Source organism: Trichoderma aggressivum, assembly GCF_033847375.1.
Source record: "Trichoderma aggressivum f. europaeum strain CBS 100526 chromosome Unknown scaffold_009, whole genome shotgun sequence".
Taxonomy (NCBI): Eukaryota; Fungi; Ascomycota; class Sordariomycetes; order Hypocreales; family Hypocreaceae; genus Trichoderma; species Trichoderma aggressivum.
This window is the reverse complement of record NW_026946375.1, coordinates 741,627-764,428: the sequence shown is the minus strand read 5'-3', so window position 1 is coordinate 764,428 and position 22,802 is coordinate 741,627. Positions and strand designations below refer to the sequence as shown.

The window sequence follows — 22,802 nt, the reverse complement described above, 5'->3', positions numbered from 1 at the left end:
CCCTTTTAGTATCTAGATATATGTAGCTACATTTAGCCTCAGACCGCTGGCCAAGCTACCTGATCTAGCACCATTTCTTCGGCTTCCAATTTGGAATTACCACACTTCCATCGTTCTGAAGCATGTTGAGGGTGCCTTGCTGTCTCCAAGCATGGATAAAGTATGCCGTGTTGTGCTCCTTCAAAAATCCGCAGTTTGCGTCCACCGTCTTCCAGAACTTGGTGTAATCAGCAACGCTCACTTCTGCAATGGCAAATCCGGTGATGTAGCCGCCAGCGTGTAGAACATTGTGGCCTGTTGCCCACATCATCTGTAATAGTGAAATGCAATTAGCGTGCTGTAATACACGTAATTTCGCCACAGAAATGCCTGTTTTACCTCTGAGATGATGAGCGGAAACTTTGGGAGATATTTTTTATACCACAAAACCTGATTGGCGGTATAAGTCCAAGCATCGTCGACCTGAATGTTGTGATAATAAGCCATGACATGGGCGTGAATAAAATCCAGCACCGGCTCAAGCGCCTTTCCCACCACGCCCAATCCAACACCCAATCCATCAGAGCCAGGTGCACCGCTCATCAAATATGGCCTATCCCAATCTTCACTGATTCCCGCCGGGATGCCATGCTTGTTCATCTCTTTGCGGAAGTTGGACATGCCCGTGGTCAAATTCGTCAGGCTAGCTGGCGCAGACGCATTGCCGTTGCTTCCAGGCGCGCACATGTCACAATCTCCAACTGGCTCATTGAGATATTCGGCGGCATAGATGACGTATGGTGCAATTTTTGAATATTTGCTGTTTGATAGAGTTTCGAAGAGTGTTGATTCCAGAACCTTTTCCCATGAGAGCTGCGGCGCTGGTTAGCCGGAACGTGAAGAGGCGCATAGAACTCATTGCAATTGAAGAGACTTGCATCGTTGCCGCTGATTGGGAATGCCACTTGAACCACAACTCCCATGTTGTTCAAAATAGCAGCCTCCAGCACATTCTCCCACAGCTGTGTGGTGTAGCTCTCCGGAATGTACATGCGAATCATTGTGGCGCCAAATTGGCGCTTCATCTGCTGCATGTGAGAGTTGATACTGGCAACCTCAAAGTCCTCATTGGTGAATTGGAAGGGGAATGAAAAGCCAAGGAATCCATAGAAATCAGACTGCGGACACCACCATTTTTCTCTAGAAACACGAGGCGGTTGCAGGTCCTCATTGAGTCTCGCCTGACTGCCGAATGGGAAACAGTTTGGATTCGGCGCTGAGCGCTCGGAAACACGAGCAAGGCCGCTTACTCCAGACAAGAGCGCTGCGAGAGAGGCGAGGCTCAGCGAAACGGGCTTCATGGTGTTGTGCACTGGAAATTGGATTAGGCGGAGAGATCCTTTCCTGCTAACATTCTACCAAGAATTCCATTACGAGAGAGGATGAGTTGGACTTTTATTTCTCTGTGGATTCGTGTACGAACAGGGCAGACGCGCGAGAGTGGAAACGGTGAGGCCACCGGCACGACGACGATACGTTACTTGGCATGGCTCCATTTCTCAATTAGTTATCCAAGGCCATTCAACCGCATGACAAGATCTCTAGATCCCCGGATTTGCAAATCGTAGAGGCATTGGCTCTATTAAAGCGTGTAGAATCCGGGGATCCCATATTTGGGCCTTCTTAATACTCGGCATCTCGGCATCCTCTTCGGCCCTACTCACTTTAGTTTACATATTACCCCTGCTTTTCTTTCCATTTCTCTTCAATTTGTCTAAATGTCTGAATTAGCGCTACTAGAGCATATGGGATGATGATCTCGCGTCCAACGCGGAGATGATGCCGTGAAAAGCATGGGGTGACGTTGTTTACAATTCCAGCCAGTAAGCGATTGCCGTCCATTTGACGCCATTCCTGCAGCCATGTAGTTTTCATTCAATCTCGCGGATATAGATATTGAGACAGGCAAATAAAACACCAGACTAGGTTCCAGAAGCGGTGAGAGAAGTCAACAGGAGAATATCTTGCGTACATTACATTAGTTAGCACGGCATGCCTTGTTCAACCTTGCAGATTCACCTCATGAGCTACCGCAAAGGAAACAAGAATATGAGATAATACACAATTTAAAGCTATGGCAAGAAAATAAACAAAACGCTCTGTTGGTATATATGAACAAAGATAGGCCTCATCTTCGCTCCTTCGAAAACTCCTTTAGTAATGCACCCCAAGTCTAACCTCCTGCACCTGTTCCACGACAGCAAGGCCCAGCGTTTTCCTCGTATTCAAGCTCAACTCAGTGTTCTGAGCTTGAAGAGGTCCCATGGCGAAATCCGGGTCACTGCCGTCAACTCTGGTATATCCATTCTTGGGCACCACAGTCTCTCCCGAAACCTTGGGCTCTCCATCAACCAGCTCACCATACTTGACCTTCCTGCTCCCGAGAAGATCCAGGATCTGATCCGCCGAACTATTCGAAGATCCGTGATTCAGCAGCGGCGCTCCCATGGCCTTTGCAATCTCAAAAGGATCCAGCGAAACCTCTCTGCCGAGCTTCTGCCAGCCCCAGATGAGGTAGAGAACAATCAAGAGCTGGAAGAACATGCATCCAACCGCAATGCCGAAGAACTTCCAGTGTGCCCTGTAAACTATTCCGACTCTCGTCACGATGGCTTCTGTTGGCTTGATCTGGAGTATCTCCTGTTCGGGCAAGTGTATCGCGGCAAGGGCGCTGCGGAACATGAGCTCGCGGACGTTGTTGATCATGTCTTCCCTGGGATCCGACCATGCCATGGTACAGTTGCCGTAGTCTTCAATCTCCGATGAAAGAAATGTGCTCGCTGCCTGTCCAAACGCAGTCACCATATAAGGGATGTTGCTCATACCTCCGATCGCGAGCGTCGTGTTCGAGTTGTACTGCGCCTGCAAAACAGAGGCGATGCCTCCAAACATGGTCAAGAATCCTCCAGCCCCGACGCTGCCCGAACCCAGTTGCAGCCAGTTGGTAAACTTGGTGATGCTAATCGTTGTGTTCTGAGAGATACTCCAAGGCTGCAGCGTGACACTTCCGTTTGTAACAGTAACCGTGTAATCGACGGTGGCGGCTCGTAGAGTGCAATTATGTTGCGTCAACTTTCCGGCACATGTGGGTTCGGGCTTATACAGAACGGAGAAGTTCATATGATTGAGGGCATTCGGATCCTGTGACGGGTTCCAATCGACACTCGTTCGAAACGTCGTGAGCTTGTCACCTCTGGCTGACGCAAAGGTGCTAAAGTCGTAGTCTATCGTGCTGTCTTTGCAGTCAACATCGAAGCCCGGCGCAGCGATATGGAATTCGCAAGTCATGTTGATACAGCTAGACGGCATCGTGATAATGCTATGGTTCGAATACTCCTTGTATACCTTTGCAAATGCCGGCATCAGCAACGCGGTTTGGGTTCCACCGCCTGCCCAGCCGCTAAAGTTGGACGGCAGCGTTGTGTTGAGTACGGGTATATCGATGTGATCTGCGTACGGCCCAATCGCCTTGCTCGTCGTGTCCGAAGCCTTTTGCAGCACAGCACCGACAGCGATGCTCACTACAAGAGAGACGAGGGATGAAATGGTAATCATGTTGAACAGGGTCGGTCTGAAGATGCCGACCAGCAGGTTGCCTTTGACCTCGAGGTCATAGTGAAGCTCCTTGATCTTGGTCCCCCGGAGAGCCTTGAGCCACCACGAGATGGCGAGTCCTTCCGAGTTTGCTACCGACAGGAACAGGACAGCAATGGCGCCCATAAGAGACAGTAAAACGGGAACGGTGAAGTATTTGTTGTGTGTCGGCCACTGGTTTGTTTCTTGATCCTCAGACAGGGCGAGAACGAGGGCCATCATGCCGCACGTCACCATGAACCCTATCACGGAGCCGACGGTCCTCCATGGGATTCTCTTCCACACGCCCGGCTGCCATTGAATTCCGTCGATGGACATTGTGGGATCCGCTCTCGAGTATCTGTGGTACGTGTCGGCCATGATGAAAGGGCGAGCCTCGCGGCATGTCAACCTATGTATACGCGCAAGTGAAAGAGGCCTGTATCAGGAGTCGGGCTTCCAGCTTATATCTATCACTATTCAATGAAAGAAAAGGGAGAAAACAAAAACAAGTCTGTGAGAGCGGGAGATCCATTATTAGGACTCCAGCTGCCATGTGGGAGACTCCCGCCTTAGGCCCCAGAGCCTCAACGGGTCCTCTTGGCAGCATCGGAACCCAATTTGTGCATGGGGCCAATATTTAACTACATCTTGATGCAGTCTAGTGGAGGAGACAATGTGCCAGTTTCTCAGACCATCAGCTTATTCGCCTAGACGAGTTCTATTAATATGTTACTGGAAACGACCGGGTTTCCGCCTACCCGCTTTGCAAGTCTACAACGGAGCAGATCATGTTGTTTGTCCAATGATACGCCGTTTTCCTGTTAGCATATCCGTGCATTTCGCAACGACTAGCCGTCACAACCCCTGTCAAAGTAAGCAACCCACCAAGGCCGATTGCATATTCCTAAACAATTTTTTCCTAGGTTTTGTAGGAATTGGTTGTCCATCGGAAATCCTTCTATCCGGCGGGGGAAGATAATACTATTATGTGGCGCGATTTATCTATGCTAGGTTGCTACTCAGTTTTGAGACAAGAAGAGCGACTACGCTTGAAGTTGAGACGTAATAATAGCGAGAATAGCGGTGACAACTAGATGATCAGCATGTGTGTACAAGTACAGGTAATTATCCCGAGCAATCTATTAATACCTACGCAGTAAGCCTCCCGGGGTTACTGATAAAGAAATGCAAAGATGGAGACAAAGGGGGGTCATGATACAGCCAACCAAACTTCACTAGGTTACCTGATTCGTGAATAGGTCAGGAGCACCATTCGCCAGCTAGGATAGTTTCGAAGCTGACATTTGACTTGTATCCCGGAAACTACTCAAACTGGCACTTGATGCGGATACCCCGTCGGAATCCCCTCCATTTTCAACGTCGTCTCACTAAACCCCCCGTTGTCAGCTTGGTCATTTCCTTGCGAGACTGCTTCTACTCGTAAAAAAAGATCCATTTAAGCATAATCCTTGGGCGCGAGGCCCCTGTTATAGCCGCGCGCCTTGCCGCGGGACGTGGGATATGCCCGTCGTTCTCGTTCACCCTTTCAAGTCTGATACGAATTTTATTTTATATAGATCGGCTGTGAACCTGGTTCATTCGCGGTGATAACATATGCTCCAGGGTTGGAGTGTAGAGGGGGTTCAATTAATAAACAATCCTCGTGTCTTTGAGTCTCATACCCAGGTTAAGCATATTGCGATTCTCTCCCCTTGGAGGAACCGATTCAACATCCTACGCCTCGGTACTCAACTTACACCTCGGTACTCAACATCTGCACCTCGGTACTTAACACATACTCATGCGGGCGGTAGATTAAATCTAGTCTCTTTATAAGCCTTTGTTTGACATTCATCTTGTCCATGAAACTAGAAATCACAGCAGGAGGTCACTTGCAGAAGTCACAGACACTAACCCTCAACAGACTCAACTTGCAGCTACTCTATCCATGCCCATAAGCTAATTGAATCAACGTTTTCAATGAAAATATTCATTATTACAATTACACAGCAGGTCCGCCCTAATATACAGATAGGTGTACACATATTGTTTCTGTGTAACTAAGTAGTCTACGCCTCAACATCCATGGTATCAACATCTGCCGAGCCATCATCCAAGTTCAAGTCTATCAATCTCGCGTATTGGGCCGTGAGGCGCTGTAGCTCCCGGTATTTGCCTATTGTTACCTCATGTTAGCTCGAATCCAAAAGGAAAGGATGGCCAGGATTGACATACCAAGAATAAGAACCACTCCCTTTAAGAGTTCTTTCCGATCCCATCCACAGAGCTGTTCATCCCGACTATACCAGCCGCGGCTATCGTCCCTCTCCGGGTCTTTCTCTTCGAGAACACCGCCGAGCAAGCTGTTGAGAAGCTCTTCAACCTTGCCCCTAGCACCCTCGGCGCCTAAACGCTTGGCGTACATAAACAGGTATAATCTGAACTCGTCGCTTGCCCCTAGCTGCAAGGCGCCAGCGATGCGGTTCTCCAGATGGGCAATGCTGACGCTGCTCTCCAGGCCCTCGGCCTCGGATTTTTGCATGACCATCTTAATGATTCGCTGCAGTGCGTAAGCCCTCCCCTTAAGAAGAAACTCGTTTGTGGTGTGTCGCTCGAGGAACGGAATGATGCCCGATGATACGGTGACGGCTTGGCTGCCTTTGTCCTTGTCGTCCTTCGAGTTGGGTCCAACAGCGGTAGACTGTAGGGCCGAGATGGATGAATCGTTCGAGTTCCAGTACTGAGAACCCACCGCCCACCATGCCTCGCTCAGCCGCTGCCACGTGTACATGTCTCGCGCGTAGAAGTAGCCGTCGCCGTTTGTCAAGGTCACGACGATATGGCCAGTAGAATTGAGGTGGGCGGACGTGATACCCGGCCCAGGGGTAGCAGAATGCTGATTTAGTGATGCAGTCGCAATATCCAGTATGGGGCCAACGGACACGGGGGGGTGGGGAGAAGACTGTGATTTGAGATCCCAGACATGGACCAATCCGACTGCTGTAATGGCCATCAGCCAATAATCTCTGCATTCGAGGATGACAGGCTGTGACTCCAATATGATGGGGTTCAGAAGGCGTCTGCCGGCACGAGTCCAAACGTGTAGCGAGCCATCTTCACAGGCCACAGCCCAGAAGTGCTTGCTGGCAGTCACCAAGATGACAGCTCGTGGCAAGAATTCCTGCCATATCAAGATTCCTCTCTGCGTAACAAGGACATGGGCTGGATCACGCGGGTTGGGGTCGTTTTTAGCTTCGAGGATGATGTTCTCTGGAAGCTTGGTTGCGTCTTCCAGCGAGGCGGCGTCGGGTTGCAGCACGCCCCTCTCAAGCGGCCGCAAGATATGTGACCGTATCTTGGGGACAGCCAGGCGGACTTGGGCGTATGAAATGGATGGATTCAGCACCGCCGGCCGTAGAAATTCGGGAGTAGGAAGAACGCCATGCTCGACTGGAACAAGCGCAGCATGCTCAACGCCATCAGCCCCGTTGGTCACAACAGCCGTTGGACCGCCAGTCACCCGCTTAGCCGCAGGCTCCTCATCCTCGTCGAGATCGGTAGTGGCAGCACGGCGCTTGTTGCCAAGTAGCATGGCGACAATGCCCCCCTTTGGCAACCCGTCAAAGGGTTTTGAAAGATCCAGTATCGTCTGTGGTGCCTCGTTTTGTGTGCTCTTTGTCGCCGCTGATCCGACAAGCTGACTCTGGGGTAGAGATGACTGCCCCGTGCCAGACGACGAGACCAAGAGCGGAGCCACCCGTTTCCTCCCATCCTTTCCGACGGTAACTCGAGACTTTAATTCACGAACCCGTTCGGCCGTCTTGTCTGCAGCCTCCTCTGGCTTTTCACTGGTGTCTTTGTCTTTGTCTTTCTCCTTTTCCTTGTCCGATTCTACACCTCCGTTGGCAGTCGACTTTTCCGGGACGGACGCAGAGGATTCGGCCTTGCTTGCCGGAGTAGACTCCTTTGCAGATTCCGGTTGGAAATCGCCCATGAGAGCACCCATTCTAGACTGCACGGCCCTTGACTCTCCGGCCTTGGCATGCTCTTCCAGCATCAGCCCATCCACATCTTCGGCGATGCCCATTCCCTTCCTCGAGCCACCGTATTTCTGCAACGCCTTGGCATTCTCCTCCTGCTGAGCCACCCACCCCAGCTCGCCCTCATCAAACTTGGCGACAACCACGCTGCCGTCCAAGCTGGAAGCAAACAGGGTCTGGCCGTCTGGTGTCCATGCCAGATCAGAAATAGACTTGCCCGCAATGTCCTGCAAAATGACCACAGGGCGGGAAGTGTTGGTATTCCAGATGCTCAATGTCTTGTCCTGACCAGCGGACGCAATAACGGTGACAAGCTGGCCACCGTGGCCGTTGGCCGCGCCGTTCTGGCCCGGTTTCACAGTATGAAAGAGTCGAGGCGAGAACATGCACACCTCGGTTGGCGCCTCGTGCCCGATCAGGTTGATTTCGCTGTCCCACCTCGTGCGCTCGATGATGGCGACGGAGCTCACGGGGCCATTGACTGCGTTGGCGGCAGCAATGTGATTCCCATCCGGAGACCAAGAACACCGCCTGAAATACGTAGTCAGGGGGGAGCTCTTGAACGGGGAGCTGATGGTGGCGTCGAGGACAAAGTTGTTGATCATGTCATGCTGGGTCGCATTCGGCGCGGGCGGGGTGAAGCGGAAGATTTTGATTGTTCGGTCGTCACTAGCAGTCGCGAAGAACTTGTTGGCAGGGTCAAAGGTGATGCCCTTGACGTGGCTCTGGTGGGCGGGAATCGACTTGAGCCTCTCAAACGTGTGGCCCGACCAGACAACAACCTTGGAGTCGAGCCCGACAGACACGAGCAGCGACGAGTCGTAGGACCAGGCCAAGTCCTGCACGTCGTTCTCGTGCCCAATCAGGCGCTTGTACGTCTTCCAGTTCTCGACCGGCGGCGGCTCGTTGGTGCCAAAGGTCGGGGCTGGCGGCCCCTTGTCCAGATGATAGACGCAGATGAGCTTGTCGTCGGCGCCGCTGGCCAGGTAGCGGCCATTGGGCGAGAAGCGCACGGAATGGATGGTGCCCAGATGGTGGCTCATGTGGCACAGCTGGCGCGGCTTCTTGTAGTCGCCATCGTTGGCGTGATAGACGGCGTCGGTGGACCAGATGCGCACATGGCCGTCGCCGCCCGCCGTCGCGATTCGCTTGCCGTCGGGCGAGACGTGGCAGCTGTAGACCTCGAAATCCTTCTGCTCGCCGCTGTGGCTCAGCCACGAGGGCTTGATGATGCGCATGTCGGGGGAGGCGCGGGCATCCGGGATGATGTTGGTGTTTTGGCGATGGTGATGCTGAGTGATGCTGGGGGCGATGATGTTTGGGATGGTGTTTTGGCGATGCTTGGTTTCGTGCCAATGGCGGCTGTTAGTGGCAGATGCCCGGGTACGTTCGGTGAGCTGGTGGCTGAGCGGGCCAAGTCAGTACAGGTACTGGGCTGCCTATCAGCGAAGCTTGTGGCGCAGGTACCTGTACCAGATTGGGACTTTCTTAGGCCGTCGAGGTATGAAGCGCGTAAAGCAGCTGACTGCACGCGCAGGCGCGTTCGATTTTGCCACGGAGCTACAGGGTAGCACTTCAGTGCAGTTATTGCCCATACAGCTTCATCAATTATCTGACTTTCTTGTCCTTTTACCCTTTTCCTTTTCGCCTTCATCATCTTCGTCTTTTTTTATTTATCGTCTTTTTTTATCAGAAGAAATGCTAGCAGTGATAAAGCAGTCCATCTGGCTTCTGGGGTTTATAATGGTACAACATCTCGCATTTAGTTACACCAACGTGTTCTACGAGACCAACTCACATTATGCCATGCCATGAATCTGTCATGTCATTCATCCCATGAATTGCCTGATAGATCCCAATTCAACTTTCTAAATGCTAACAGCTAAAACTCCAAAGACGCCCGAATGGCACAATGAAAACAACATTCACTCACAGCTCAACGGGGAACCGTTGCCTCATCCATTTGCCGTACTTGTATATCAGCACCGGAATGGGAATCAACACTATCGCAATAAACCCAAGCAGAGAGTTTCCCCATCCTACGCCCAAGCTCTTATACAGCTGAGGCCCTGCCAAGGGCAAGAAAGCAGCGATTGTATTTCGCAAGACGGCAAACCCAGCAAGGCCGCTCGCTGCATATTGCGGGTATGCGTCGACAATGTATGTCTGGATGGGCAACAAGACTCCTACGATACCAATTCCAAACGGCGCAATACCGATGATGGGCACAATCCAGTGGACGGCCTTGTCAGCGCTCCAGCCGTACCAGAAAAAGGTGGTGGGCAGAATGAGGGCAAACCAGATACAATCGGGCAGACGCATTTCGGGCTCGTAAACGCCGTCGTTGGCGGCAGTCATGCGAATAACTGTACTGTCAGAGAGAAGAGCAAACGACAACAAACCGATGCCATATCCAACAAGCAGCGTGAGATACACCAGGCCCGTGATACCCAGGGTCCAGCCGTAGCTGCCCTCGAATGTGGTTGGGATGGTGTTGTAGAGGAGATAGAGGCATCCATACGCAAAGGCAATGTACAGCGACAGCCCAAAGATGTTTGGCGAACGGAAGAGCATCTTCAATGGCCGAATCAGTCCAAGCGTCAGGATCTGTCTCTTGCTTAGGACGGGAGCTTCGGGGTCAGTATAGCAACTCCGGAGCTCGGGCTGGCTGAGCTCCTTTTGGAGCCTCTCTGTCTTTCGTGCAATCAACACTCGATGATTTGTCTCACGATTGAAGAAGATCATGGCTATTACCACCATAGCAGCGGGTATCAAGGACAACCAGTTGACCCAACGCCAGCCAATTGTCTCAGACACAAAACCACCAATGACGGGCGCAACAGTAGGGCCGACAACGGGACCCAGCATCCAGATAGTCATTGCCTTTCCACGTTCAGTTATAGGAAACATGTCGCTGATAATACCACCGCCGATGGTTTGACATCCTGAGCCGCCGACGCCAGTCATGAATCGAAAGAATATGAGCGTGCTGAGCGTTGGAGCAAGCGCACAGCCCACCAGCCAGATGCAGAACCAGGCGCTTGCGGCTATGAGTATCAGATTTCGACCGTAAATCTCGGACAAGGGCGACAGAAACAGAGGTCCAATTGCATATCCCAGCAGAAATATGCTGACGGGCATCGATCCCAGGGTAACATCGTCAACGCCGTAATCTTTCTCCAAGGCCGCCAGCGAAGGTGCAAGGATGGACGAAGCAAAGGGCGTCATAAACGTAATGGCTGATAACAGGATTGTGATGAACCACTTGCGACTACGAGAAAAGTTGAGTGGCATATCCGGGTCGTGCTGACTGTCCCATCCGACAATGCCCTTTTCAAGGTCTGTGACAGGGATTACTACCGGCGGAGAATCTGTTTCCAGCTTCCTTTTGCGTGCTGATGATATCCTCGAGAACACGCCAGATCGCCTTGACTTGTCATCTGCTTCTTCGACATCGACATCATTCTAGTTGGCGGGTGTCTTGTTAGTAACGGGAGACACGTTGGAATGGTCTGCCGTCTTTTCACTGACCGCTTCAATTTCATTTGCCTGTTCGAAAACCTCGCTTTCCAAAGTTTCTTTTTTTGATGAATCGTGCCATTGCTGTGGCTCTGAAGCGGTCAAAGAACCCGATGAGGAATCGCCGACCATGGCGCTTGGTGGTTGAATCTTGTCGGCCAATTCCCGACTGTTACTCGGCGAAATTGGTTACAATGCTGATTCCCGTCCAGAGATGATAAATCAGGGCGTCTCAAAAACCGATCGAAATTCCAACTTTCTCAGCGAAAATGCAAAAGAGGGGAAGAAGAATGGTATTAATATATTTTTATTAGCCACCGTATGGGATACACATGTACTCTGTCTAACGAAGGAGGAGTCCATCAGCACTCGGCGAATGGGAAGTAAACAGGCATTCCCGGTCAAAGTCCGATAATCAGGACACTACTGTAGGGGGAGGGATCTATGGAGCTGGCCTACCAATGATTCCGTGTATCGATCTCCGATTGGGATCCGGATATGCATGTTGCCTCCATCAGCAACTTCAATGTCCACTTCTTCATTTACGCACCGCCTGCGTAGATTATGAATGAACTTGAAGACAATACCCCTGAATCTTTGATTTAAAAGATATTTATCATCATCACAATGACATCGGCTTATAGATATTTTTTGTGTGGATATTGGATTGGAAATAAATAAGACTCGTCTGCAGTGGGCCAGCTTAGAAGGCCCTGTCCGCCAGATATCGAACACGAACGAGATCGGAGAGTGCATCCCACTCCCCAGCACACTACCATTACCAACCAAGCAGTTTTAATTAGATTTGCAACGGTCTGACTGATTATCTGGACACTCATTGCTGGAATAATGCACCGGCGTTGCAGCGAGAAACCCGCTCGTAGCCGTGCAAAGCCGTTGCTGAGCGAGCTGAAGTTGGAGACGTGTTGCCCTGTTTTAATGTCGCCATCAAGTGGCTTTCGTTCTGCTTATCAGAAGTCTGTAAACTTGGTCTTTTATTTGCGATCTCGAATTGTTCAAATACTAACAATCCAGTAAGAATTATGGCGGCGAAATGGCCGCAATACTGAGCTAATCTGCTTCCTCTCTTCTATTTTACAAGCTTGTTGAAAGAGAATCTCAAAACGCCACAACGCCTTGCAGTACCCCATATATCTCATCTGACGGCACAATCACATTTCCCCTTTCTGAATTGCATTCTCTTTGGATTGATCCATACCAACAACTCCTCTACTCCCTTCCCCATCGAAACCACACAAGCCACGAGCATCTGCCAAACCTTCCTAGGCAGCCGGCGAAGAAGCAAGAATACCAGAGCAAACGCATAAAATATTCCTTTCCCAAAGGAGCCCAGCACATATCCGAGAACTTTGAGACTCGTCTCCCCAAAAGTTGTGGCAAGGTATGCAGCAGCTTTTGGAAAATCGATGAATATCGCCCGGAGAATGGCCCGGAAACCATTGGCAATATCATCCAGGGTGATGGCCTGGAAGAATCCCACCATAGCTTGAACCGTCGTATGTATCAATGAGGCTACTCGCTTCAGGATATTAAAAGCTGCGGTGCCAACCTTGCCAAGCCCTTTGCCAATCCATGATATAATGGTCCAGATAGCGCCAGGTATGCGCTTCAAGATCTGCCATATCTTTCCCGGTATCTTTTGGATGGTCTTTCCCGCGTCTTTGATCCCATCACCGGCAAGTTTGGCCGCCCTCTTCACACGGCTAGGGAACTTGGTAATTTGCCGCTTGCACCAAGGTCCTACCTTGTGTCTACGCTGCCAGATTTCCCTTGGTATAGTCACAAAAATAGCCTTGGGCACCGTCTTAATAATATGCTTCGGAACTGTCCAGAGAAGAAACTTGGGGACAGTCCACAAGAGAAACTTGAAGACCGATCCAATCTTCTCCAAGATGCGACGAATGCGCCGCATCTGTTTCTCGTGCGTCACCTTCCATCTCTTCCAAGCACCGCCGCGCCGAGTTGGGAGATGCTCAACCACTTCTCGATGGCCGTTTTCAGCAGCTAGGCGAAGAGCCATTGCGCCATCTGGAGCGATGAGCGAGTCGTCGGCACCGAGCTCGCGCAATATCTTGACAATGCCAAGCTTGCCTTCAGCGGCTGCAACTTGGAGAGGAGTTCGCTCAACTTTTGTCCGATGGTTGTCTTCATACTGAGAGTAGGAGCCGTACCCATCGATTGTTGCTCCAAGCGAGACCAAAAGGCGTACCATGGCTGCGTCATTGTTGCTGACTGCCGTTATGAGGGGTGTTTCGCCTCGATCATTTGGCGTGTCTGGAGAGACAAATCCATTGGCAATGATGTCTGATACCACGTCGGCTTGTTTTTGGGTGATATAATGAAAGAAATTTGTGACAATCTCTGGATTGGTTCCGTCGCTTCTCTCGGCTATTGCGTCGCTACTTTGAGCCGGTTCGTCATTTTCAACTGATAGGTCGTTGTTTCCGATCAACTTGTTGTCGCTGGAGATTGCGGGTTTGTCTGTAGTATCGGATGCCATAACGTTAATCGTTATAAGATTGATGTTTGAATCAACCAGTCGCGATGGATGGTTTAATGCTTATGATGATAGATGAAGTTGAGTTTGGGAGTGGATATCCCAACAATGAGCATGTGAACATAAAATTCCTAGATAATATATGTGAGAATATTTTCCCAACAAAAACAACCATATCATGGCATCTATAAGCCAACAATGGCCTAAATGAGGCAGATCGTGAGGCAGCTTCGTGCCAAGTGACTGCGCCTCCGCCTCACCTCGGCCCATGTTTTCAGCTCTGCAGCTGAGTTTCATGTGCAAGAGGGCGCCAACGTTCCTCAACTAAAAGGCACAAATAACATGGATTTTGTTAATTTGAACTCAGATAATCTTTATTCGTATTTCATAGAATGGTATAGATACTATAATATCTCTAGTCCCTCTCATAACATACTGCACACCATGTAGAAACTGTGAGAGACGACTAATCTCATTAAGCCTTGTAGGGATAATTAGCCGCCGCTGCAATCCTATCTAGCAACTGGTGAAGCTTCAAAGCGTCGTCAAAGTTGGCGACTTCAGTGGGAGCCGCCACGAATTTCTCGCAGAGTCTAGATGTGTTTTGGCCCATGGCAGGGACGTTCTTAACATATGCCAGCTCCTGGGCGTCAGTAAAGTCAATGTCTTGTGTTACTCCGACCGCGTTGTCAACCAGACGCAGTTGCTTCTTGGCTATATCCATCTGGAAGTTGGGCCCATCAATAGTAATCTCCAGCTCTCCCTTGGTGCCCGAGATGAACCATCGTAAGCCTTTGCCATCAACCGTCTTGGTCACCTTGCGGAAAGAAAGGCTGGCAACCGCGCCGCTTTCCAGCTTGCCATTGACGAATATGTGATCTGGACTCGTCTTTTTACGAGCAGGGTCAGTGACTTCACCGGTTGTGAAATCAACGAGCTTCACGGTAGGATACTGTATATCCATAACCGACTGCAAGCTGGCAAAATCACCGACAATATACCTAAACGAGTCCAGAACTGTTTCGCTGTTAGCAATTTATTATGGTATGTTTTGGTTTGGTTCACATAAAGTAACTTACAATGAGCGAATGAAATGGTATACTCATTAGCGCCTCCTTTAAAGTTGAGGAAATAATCTGCTTTTGCGTTCCAGGTATCGGCCGGATAGTTGTTAAAGCATCCCACAGCTGTGGTACTAGTAATCCGGCCGATAGCACCACTGTCAATAAGCTGCTTGGCCTTGGTAATGAGAGGATCTGCACGAAACTGCAACCCCGTCACGACCTTTAAGCCCTTGGCTAGTTGTGCCATTCCCTCTGCTTCTGCTGTATTAGCGCCAAGCGGCCATTCGCAAAAGACCTGTTTCTTTGCTTTCAAGGCAGGCAAAGTAAGAAGATGGTGCCTAGAGACATGGACAGAGATGACAACAAGGTCAACGTCTGGGTCATTGGCGATGTCCTCAGGGCTTCCATAGGCTTTAGTAGTAGCAGGTAGCTTGTGGTACGCGATTGACTGTTTTGCCGCATTAACAGAGGAATTGCAGAGAGCAACTATTTCGTAGTTTGAGGAGTTGATATAAGTCGGCAGGCCCCGTTTCCTAGGGATATGCCATCTCCAACCGTAAGCCCAATCAGTCCAACGCGGATGGGTGCCATGATGAAGCAACACAATGTGTTATATTAAAAACTGATGAGAAGATTGATAGTTTATCTTCTTTCACAAGCGCTGTGCTACTTGATATTATAGCTTCAACAATATGTTGTCCGGTGGGATATGTCTATTTGTCAAAGCAAGACAAATTAATTCTTTTATACTTGGGAGAACTAATATTAGTCAAGGCGGCGTAGAGATACTCCATTATTTGATGAGCGACCGTCAACGATGAATTTGTTCACGTTATTGAATCGGAACTTCCGAAGTTCGCGAATCTCCGCCGTGTAGGAGTGCCAGAGGTAAAGCGGAGTTTGAGGCTAGCTAGCCAGTTGGTATGTTCCTGTTCACTGAAGAAACATGATTAGTATAATCATTCACGAAATACAACGTGATTGGTCGAAACCGTTCTTCACTGTTACAAAGCATTACGTATTTCCGAGTGCTTCGGAGAAATATTGTACCCGTCGCTTGAGTTTATATAGAAGGGGTATCGTTGGACGACATCTAATTCTTGATATCGTAATTTCTAGGGATGAGAATAGTGAATGATGAAATGAGAGGAAGCTAAGTAAAGCCAGAGATGGCCCGTGTTTCCTATCCTTATGGTGGCTTATTGGACCATGCAACTGTCCAACAATGAAATACTTTTCTCCCTCTGGCTAGAACCTCTCAACAAGGAGTAGACATTCAGAGCTGAGGCAGAGTTTGAAGCGAGCTTCAAGATATTTGACTAATGGTTATATTGCTATATATATTGAAGAAAGAACGCTTAGTATTCGCGTTGATCTACGGAGTCTCGACCAGGATCCCACGGTAATGAGCCTAGATCAGGTCTATGTTGGTCGATAAGATAGGATGTAAAGTAATGCGAAATATCATGACGTAGCTCGTAGAGTGAATTGTATTTTCAAAATTTTGTTTTATTCGAATAGTATGTAAATGGCTAGCCGTCTCACATAATTGCGATGAAACGAACCTCTCATCTCTCTTTTGTATTTGATTGGGCCACGATGCCTCACGATCGTGATTCGTCCAAAGGCGATCTTTCTCTAATTGGCTCCCTTTGTATACACGTATGCACGCTATGGAGTTTGTGAAGCAACTCGGGGAAAACTTCTTTTGGGTTGATGCTCTCTGTATGATCCAAGACGACCCAATCTTTAAGCAGCTAATGATTGATGATATGAACCATATTTACGCAAATGTATATGTTACTCTATTCGCCGCCTCGGGAGACAGCTCTAATGCCGGTCTACCTGGAGTTTTACCCTCCTCTAGAAATGTGGATCAGCCCATCGCACCCGTAGCTGATGGGTTGACTTTCATTTACACGACTTCGTTTAAAGGACTAAAGAAATCAGTTTGGGCAACAAGAAGCTGGACGTAAGTTTGTCACTGCACTACTATTATTGTCCGTCACTTCTACACTGTAGTAACCATCTGCAGTTATCAAGAATATTTCTTCTCTCCTAGGCGTCTCATTTTCAACGCCGGACAACTCATCTATCGATGTAATACACTTCGATGGCAGGTAGACCTGGCCATAGAATATATGGATCCATTCTGGGCAAATTTTCGAATTGGCCATAATGGAAAAGGTCTGGATTGGGAGCCTCCCAATTACCCGTTGAGATGGACTCTTTTTAACTACACTCAATACGTGACAATATATCTTGACCGGAATCTAACCCATGACAGTGATATTTTGAACGCTTTTGCTGGGACTATTAACATTGCCAGAGACACTGGATTGATCACACTATACGGTCTTGTGACAATCTTTTGGTGTTGACATGCTCTGGAAACATTCCAGATGGGCCTCTCGTCGCCCTGGATTTCCAAGCTGGTCTTGGGCGGGATGGAAGGGGACCATCGCCACGAAGATCGAGGGACTTCTTTTTTCCGAGAAAAGGTGGCTACAAAAAAGGAGCTGGATCCATTGGTATGTCTATGACGAGAAGAAGGCAAACTTTGTCTTGTTCACTTTAGGGCGCGGGGCGGCATCAGAAGAGATAAGAGCCAAAGGAGGCATTCGCCTGGACACGTCGAGCACTGTAATAGGTGATAATCGACGAGGGCTAAGGGCTTCTGCTTCTTCTGACATTACGGCATGGAGCAGCACCATCGCTCTCCTCTTGTCTCGGTTGAGTCTGAAATCTGCTGACGAAACATTAACACCTCGTCTTCCTCCATCTCCCGCATCCTGTATCCCAAACTTGGATAGTTCTACATTACTATTTCGCACCCTGACTACCTACCTGGCGATATCCACCCTAAAACCAAATGGTCAGAAGCCGTGCGTTCCTCGAACTGACTTTTCGCTGCTTCCATTGACACCAAGCCTCTTTCTCTATACAACAAGCGGAATTCACATAGGAAACGCATGGGTTTCCTCCGAGGCTACGTACAACGAAATCTTGAGAAATGATCAGCAGCATAATAATCGCCTCTCTATCGAAGTGATTATACTGTCAACATTTGACACTGGAGATTGGCGAACCAGAAACGAAAATCCAACAACGACGGAGTACATAGAAGAGCTCATGAAAGCAGGAATGGATTCTAGAGATCTGGGCTCTCAGTTTGAGACTAGGATTGAATACGACTCGCTGATTGCTGGTGTTTACGGTCGTATGGTCAAGGAGCGAACGAGTGTTGCTACGAAAGATCCAAGTGTTCAACTTCCATCAGGTTTCTGGAAGCTCCTCGCGACGCAAGCCAGTCTTGAGATTGCAGAGAGCGGCAAATTTCCGGGTCATACCGCGGCAGACTTACAACGCAACATTGGCGCCTTGAAAGTAGGTGGCAAATGTCTACCTCGTGAGAGGGCGTTCACACAATACATTTTTGACGACTTGAAAGGGGTTGGTCGTGGAATGTTAGAAAAGAAATCTGTGGGTTCCTTGCAGATCCTACTCATTGGCAGACTTGGGGTTCCAGACAATAAAGGCAGCGCTGAAGTAAAAGAAAGGATTAGCATTGGTGAGATACATGAAGATAGACTGGCACTCATTGAGGGGCTTGCTGTTCGGGATGTTCTTTTGAGATAGAAGTCAGGAACGGTGGGATTTTTCAGCCTACCTAGTATGTTATCATGTTATCCTAGAGAGCGTTGTGGTTTTGGAGGTTGGTAAACCTTGAGTAGTATTAGCTGCTTCCTACCACACAGAAAAGAAGAAAATCTGACTGGAGCCTCGTTTTTCAAGTGACACCTAAAAAGGAGATGATGTTTCTTATGAATTGTATCCTGACATGATCGTATAAGAGGGTCGAGTCCTGTTTTTGCAGCAATCAATCCATGTCTAGCCACGAAAGATTCTCTCAAAGGTCTGCTTCACAGTCTCGGCCGGAGCAGGATCCAATCTCGCGTTATCATACGGTCCATCTACAATAGCATTGCCACTGTTCAGCAACCCCCTTGCGCTCCATTCCAGCCCCGCTTCTTCATCTTAAGCCTTTCGAGCCGCATCCATCTTTTTAGAGCGCCTTCTGATAGTCTCATATTCGCAGCCCTCGATCTCCGCGAGCGTATCGCAAAAACCATCACTTTCAAGGGCGAAACAACGATTAGGTTGCACGGGGAGAATCCACAATAAACCAATGATAAATACTATCATCTGATTCAATTGCTCGCATAGGAATACTAGTTCTCAGATATAGAGCAACTTTTCGCGCTCTCTTGGTGAGAATGTGGGAGCGACCGTCAAGTTGTGGCGTAACTTTACAATCAACAGCCAGTGAACCTCTGAGAGATCACACAACTCTCCTCAGCGTCAACGGTGTCAAGTCAACACGAGGTTTAACATTTCAGTACTAAGAGATGTAACGCGTTTACTGTCTTTGAATTCATTTTGGTTTGTCCGCGGAATTTGAACCTCTGCAACTTGGTATCAGGGACTATTATTTGACAACATACAATGAACCTAAGGGGGATATATGCAAGTAAGGCGATGATCGGAGATTCCGAGCTAGTTGTGATGCGGATGGAGGCGTAGATATGGGGCCGTAGGTTAATTACATAGCGATTACATGGTTTCTATCTCACAGTCGCAATTGGTCATCATAAGTTCACCACATGGGAATGAAGCCCAATGTACCCCGTGAATGGTAGCAACAAGATACCCTCGAATATAAAGAAAGCAAACATCAACAAACAAAAACTTTTAGAAATGCATAACAAAATCCACAACAACACACACACACACATCTCCCCCAAGACATACGCTGTAAGCCAGCTCTCCAAGCCATCCGTTTACTCATCATCCCTCAACTTCACCATCTCCACCAACTCCCTCATCTCAACCGCCCAATACGTCCCCTCCAACAACTCCAACACTCCCACCGCCGTAATCTCAGGATCGAAGCTATCCTTAACAACAACCGCCTCCCGATCCGCTCCGCCCACCTCCACAAACAGCCTCACAATCTCCGCCCACCGCGCCGTGCCCTGCGGATCAACATCGTAGTACTCGATCCATCCTCTCCGGCGCGCATCCCGCAAATGCCGCAGCAGCGTGATCCACGGCGTACGAGGCGCGTTGGTCCAAAAGTCGGTGTATCCGTGGTTCGGGCCTGGGTTGATGCGGCACTGGTTGCGGAGGAGAAAGTCCACCAGGAGAGGATCTGACAGCGGGAAGATGGTCTTGTTGCGGGAGCAAGGGAATTCAGTGGCGTAGGCGAGAAGAGGCGTTGATTCTGACGTTTGGAGTTCCTTCTGCTCGTCCGAAATCTCGTCTTCTGCGGCGTTACGAGCGAGGACTTCCTCGGAAACGTAGCTTGTGAGGCCAAATCTCGTGGCCAGGCACAGAAACGGCTGCCATAGCGGTGCGGCAACCTTGAAAATTCGATATGGCCCCAGACCGTATCTCGCCCAGTGATCATATGGATCCTCGGGCTTGCTCAGCCAGTACCGGGAAATCGTCCTGTCCACCTCATTCACCATTGCCCGCTGCAGATGCTGCGAGTCGTTCCGCACGTATCTCGCATGCGTCATGGCGAGTGCGATGCCGGGCCACCATTCGTCCAGCTGACGATGATGTTCAATCTCCTCGAGCGCATTCTTCATCTGCAGCACATACGATCGTAGCAGCCGCAAGTGAGGATCAAAGTCGAGCGGTGTCTTTTCTACAAGACGGGCCATGACGCCGGGTTCCTCCATAAACCAGTCACGGACCGTGCGATGGATGTAAGTGACTCGTCGTGTAGCTGCATCAATCGCCTCGCTCATATCGCCTCCCTTGCCGGCGAATCGGAGACCACGACCATTGCCCTGTTCACGACTAGCATGGACGCCGAGAAGGCCGGAAAACCGATTCATGATGAGTTGAATGGTTGTTCCGCAGCGATCATATGCCATTTCTGTCGAAGCCTGCTTTACATCCTCAGATATAGCAGCTTCATCGTCTTCGCCGCCCCTGAGAGCGAATGCAAGCTCCCACACGGTAAGTGCGTTAGCAGAGTCGTTGCTGATGAAATCCGCCACAAACTCGCGTGCGTTCATCAGACTGAACACAACGGCCGCTTCAGCCAGCTGATCTTGGTCCTGGTTCTCAAAGAAGAACAAATGAAACAGCTCATCAAGTTCCGTCGGCAAGCCCTGCAAAACCTCAGACAACCCAGCCAGCCCCGTGCTCTGATCAAACCTGCGAATCGTTTCGTTGAGCGCGAGTCTCACCCAGAGAAACACTCCATCCGCTTTCTGCACCGCCTTCTGAATCAGTTCCTCCCCAACAGCGGCCTCATGCTTCAAAAGACGCCGAATGTGAACGTTCTCCCGCAGCCTGTCTTTTGCATACCGATGCATATCACCATACGTGAGATCCTGCAGCCTCAGATTCGGCACCGCATACTCAAACGCATCCTGGAAAACCGCCCACGGCCGCGACGACAGGCAAATCTTGATCGATCTCCCCTTATCCCCCAAACACAGATTCTTGAAAAAGTCGATAATGGCCGTGTGATCGCCTTCAAACTCATCCAGCCCATCAATAAACAGGCATACATTCATCTTCTGCACAGCGTCATCCATGACCCCCTGAAACGCCTCCAGCAAGTCCGCAACGGACCAATCCAAATGAAGCGCAACTCGCTCCTTTGTCGACATTTTTTTAAGTTTCTTCCACAGCTGTGGGAATGCCGCCGTAGTAAGTTCCGGGTGCGCCGAAAGAATTTGATGGAGTAAAGAGCGAAGCAATCCCGTCTGCGAGCGCTGCTCACGAGAACCACTTGTCCAGAAGAAGAACCCGGCAGTCAATACGGGCTTGTCGACAGCCCAGGTATTCAAACGCTGCATGGTAGCTTCATGATCAAAGAGGAATCGTATAAAAGTCGATTTTCCCGATCCAGGCTTTCCAGTGATCCAAAAAATAGGACCGAGCTCATCACCCCGAAGCCACGTCGAAAAGGGATGCTCTGCGCCTTTCTGCGGATCTTGAGTATCAGCAGGAAGCGACGGGAGAAATACCCATTCAAACGTTTTGCTATGAGCCTTTGTAACTTCCTGTTCCCGAAAGTACATGCTTTTGTAAGAGAGAACGTCAAGGATGTAGTCGTGCACAATGGAGTCTGGTGTTGGTCGGTGTTTAACGGGGACTTCAATGTAGACATTGTCGCCGGGCACAATGTTGATGCGCCTCATCTTTTGCTTTCCTTTGTCTGATTCGTCTTCGTCTTCTTTTGGTGGCGCATCTCCATCATCTTCAGCCTCGTCCTTACTTTGGTTCAATGGAGTGAGATCGGGTACCGGCAGCCGGCGAGTTCTAGGTAAAGTATCAGCGCATTTCAATAAATCAGATGCTATATTAACAGCAACGCGAGTATATATGTAAAATGTGCAACTTACGCAAAAGTAGAATCAACATCATCATGGAACCGTTGGCTCAGCTCCTGAAGTCGAGCACCAAGAGTCGCCATGTCGCGAACGGACCAGATATCACCAAACTTGGTCTGCGATTCATGGTCCTGGGTGGTGGTGGCGCTTCTATCAAGATGCAGCATCAAATCTTGTCCGATTTTGTAACACGCGCCAGGCAGAGTGCTCAATGGATGAGGCGCATCACCACCACCAGCGACGTGATGGACGGACTTGAGCGCGCTCAGGGAGTCTTCGATCAAGGCAGCATGGGCACCCAGGCGATGATCTGTCAAAGAGGCACCATCATCCAGAATGGAATCATCACCATCAGCATCACCGTGCAAAGCGAGCACATCACGGTAAAGCGCAACAGCACGCTGCAAGAAGCCACGCACAGCAGACGCCGAGGCCGGATCAAGCACAGCAGACGCCGAGGCCGGATCAAGCACAGCAAAGGAGGACACTGCTGCCATTTTATAACATGTAATGGTCGCAGCGTCTATGGAATTTGTTCTATCTAAGTGGTCTACGATGTTTTATTCCCTCACTGGAAGTAAGGGCAAGTTTACGGACGAAGGTGAAGAAAAGAAAAAGGGATGAAAGA

At 49.6% G+C, this 22,802-nt stretch overlaps 7 protein-coding genes across 7 annotated transcripts; 1 reads left to right on the top strand and 6 right to left on the bottom strand.

Moving 5' to 3' along the window:
• Positions 1 to 64: 64 nt before the first annotated feature.
• On the bottom strand, positions 65 to 1,340 carry Triagg1_3351 (uncharacterized protein; the record flags this gene model as incomplete). The annotated part of the gene is made up of 3 exons (XM_062897634.1): positions 65 to 310; positions 379 to 860; positions 914 to 1,340. The coding sequence occupies 3 exons, from the start codon at positions 1,338 to 1,340 to the stop codon at positions 65 to 67; spliced, it is 1,155 nt and encodes a 384-aa protein (XP_062757875.1).
• An 853-nt stretch (positions 1,341 to 2,193) lies between these two features.
• Triagg1_3350 (uncharacterized protein) lies at positions 2,194 to 3,951 on the bottom strand (the record flags this gene model as incomplete). Its single annotated transcript, XM_062897633.1, has 1 exon — positions 2,194 to 3,951. The coding sequence occupies one exon, from the start codon at positions 3,949 to 3,951 to the stop codon at positions 2,194 to 2,196; it is 1,758 nt and encodes a 585-aa protein (XP_062757874.1).
• Positions 3,952 to 5,684: 1,733 nt separating this feature from the next.
• Positions 5,685 to 11,306, bottom strand: Triagg1_3349 (uncharacterized protein; the record flags this gene model as incomplete). Its single annotated transcript, XM_062897632.1, has 5 exons — positions 5,685 to 5,791; positions 5,851 to 9,059; positions 9,123 to 9,215; positions 9,589 to 11,120; positions 11,187 to 11,306. The coding sequence occupies 5 exons, from the start codon at positions 11,304 to 11,306 to the stop codon at positions 5,685 to 5,687; spliced, it is 5,061 nt and encodes a 1,686-aa protein (XP_062757873.1).
• A 1,024-nt stretch (positions 11,307 to 12,330) lies between these two features.
• On the bottom strand, positions 12,331 to 13,695 carry Triagg1_3348 (uncharacterized protein; the record flags this gene model as incomplete). Its single annotated transcript, XM_062897630.1, has 1 exon — positions 12,331 to 13,695. One exon carries the CDS (start codon positions 13,693 to 13,695, stop codon positions 12,331 to 12,333), a length of 1,365 nt encoding a protein of 454 aa, XP_062757872.1.
• A 472-nt stretch (positions 13,696 to 14,167) lies between these two features.
• Positions 14,168 to 15,347, bottom strand: Triagg1_3347 (uncharacterized protein; the record flags this gene model as incomplete). The annotated part of the gene is made up of 3 exons (XM_062897629.1): positions 14,168 to 14,709; positions 14,772 to 15,204; positions 15,312 to 15,347. The coding sequence occupies 3 exons, from the start codon at positions 15,345 to 15,347 to the stop codon at positions 14,168 to 14,170; spliced, it is 1,011 nt and encodes a 336-aa protein (XP_062757871.1).
• Positions 15,348 to 17,138: 1,791 nt separating this feature from the next.
• Triagg1_3346 (uncharacterized protein) lies at positions 17,139 to 18,395 on the top strand (the record flags this gene model as incomplete). The annotated part of the gene is made up of 1 exon (XM_062897628.1): positions 17,139 to 18,395. One exon carries the CDS (start codon positions 17,139 to 17,141, stop codon positions 18,393 to 18,395), a length of 1,257 nt encoding a protein of 418 aa, XP_062757870.1.
• A 1,202-nt stretch (positions 18,396 to 19,597) lies between these two features.
• Triagg1_3345 (uncharacterized protein) lies at positions 19,598 to 22,671 on the bottom strand (the record flags this gene model as incomplete). The annotated part of the gene is made up of 2 exons (XM_062897627.1): positions 19,598 to 22,103; positions 22,187 to 22,671. 2 exons carry the CDS (start codon positions 22,669 to 22,671, stop codon positions 19,598 to 19,600), a joined length of 2,991 nt encoding a protein of 996 aa, XP_062757869.1.
• Between the last annotated feature and the right edge of the window lie 131 nt (positions 22,672 to 22,802).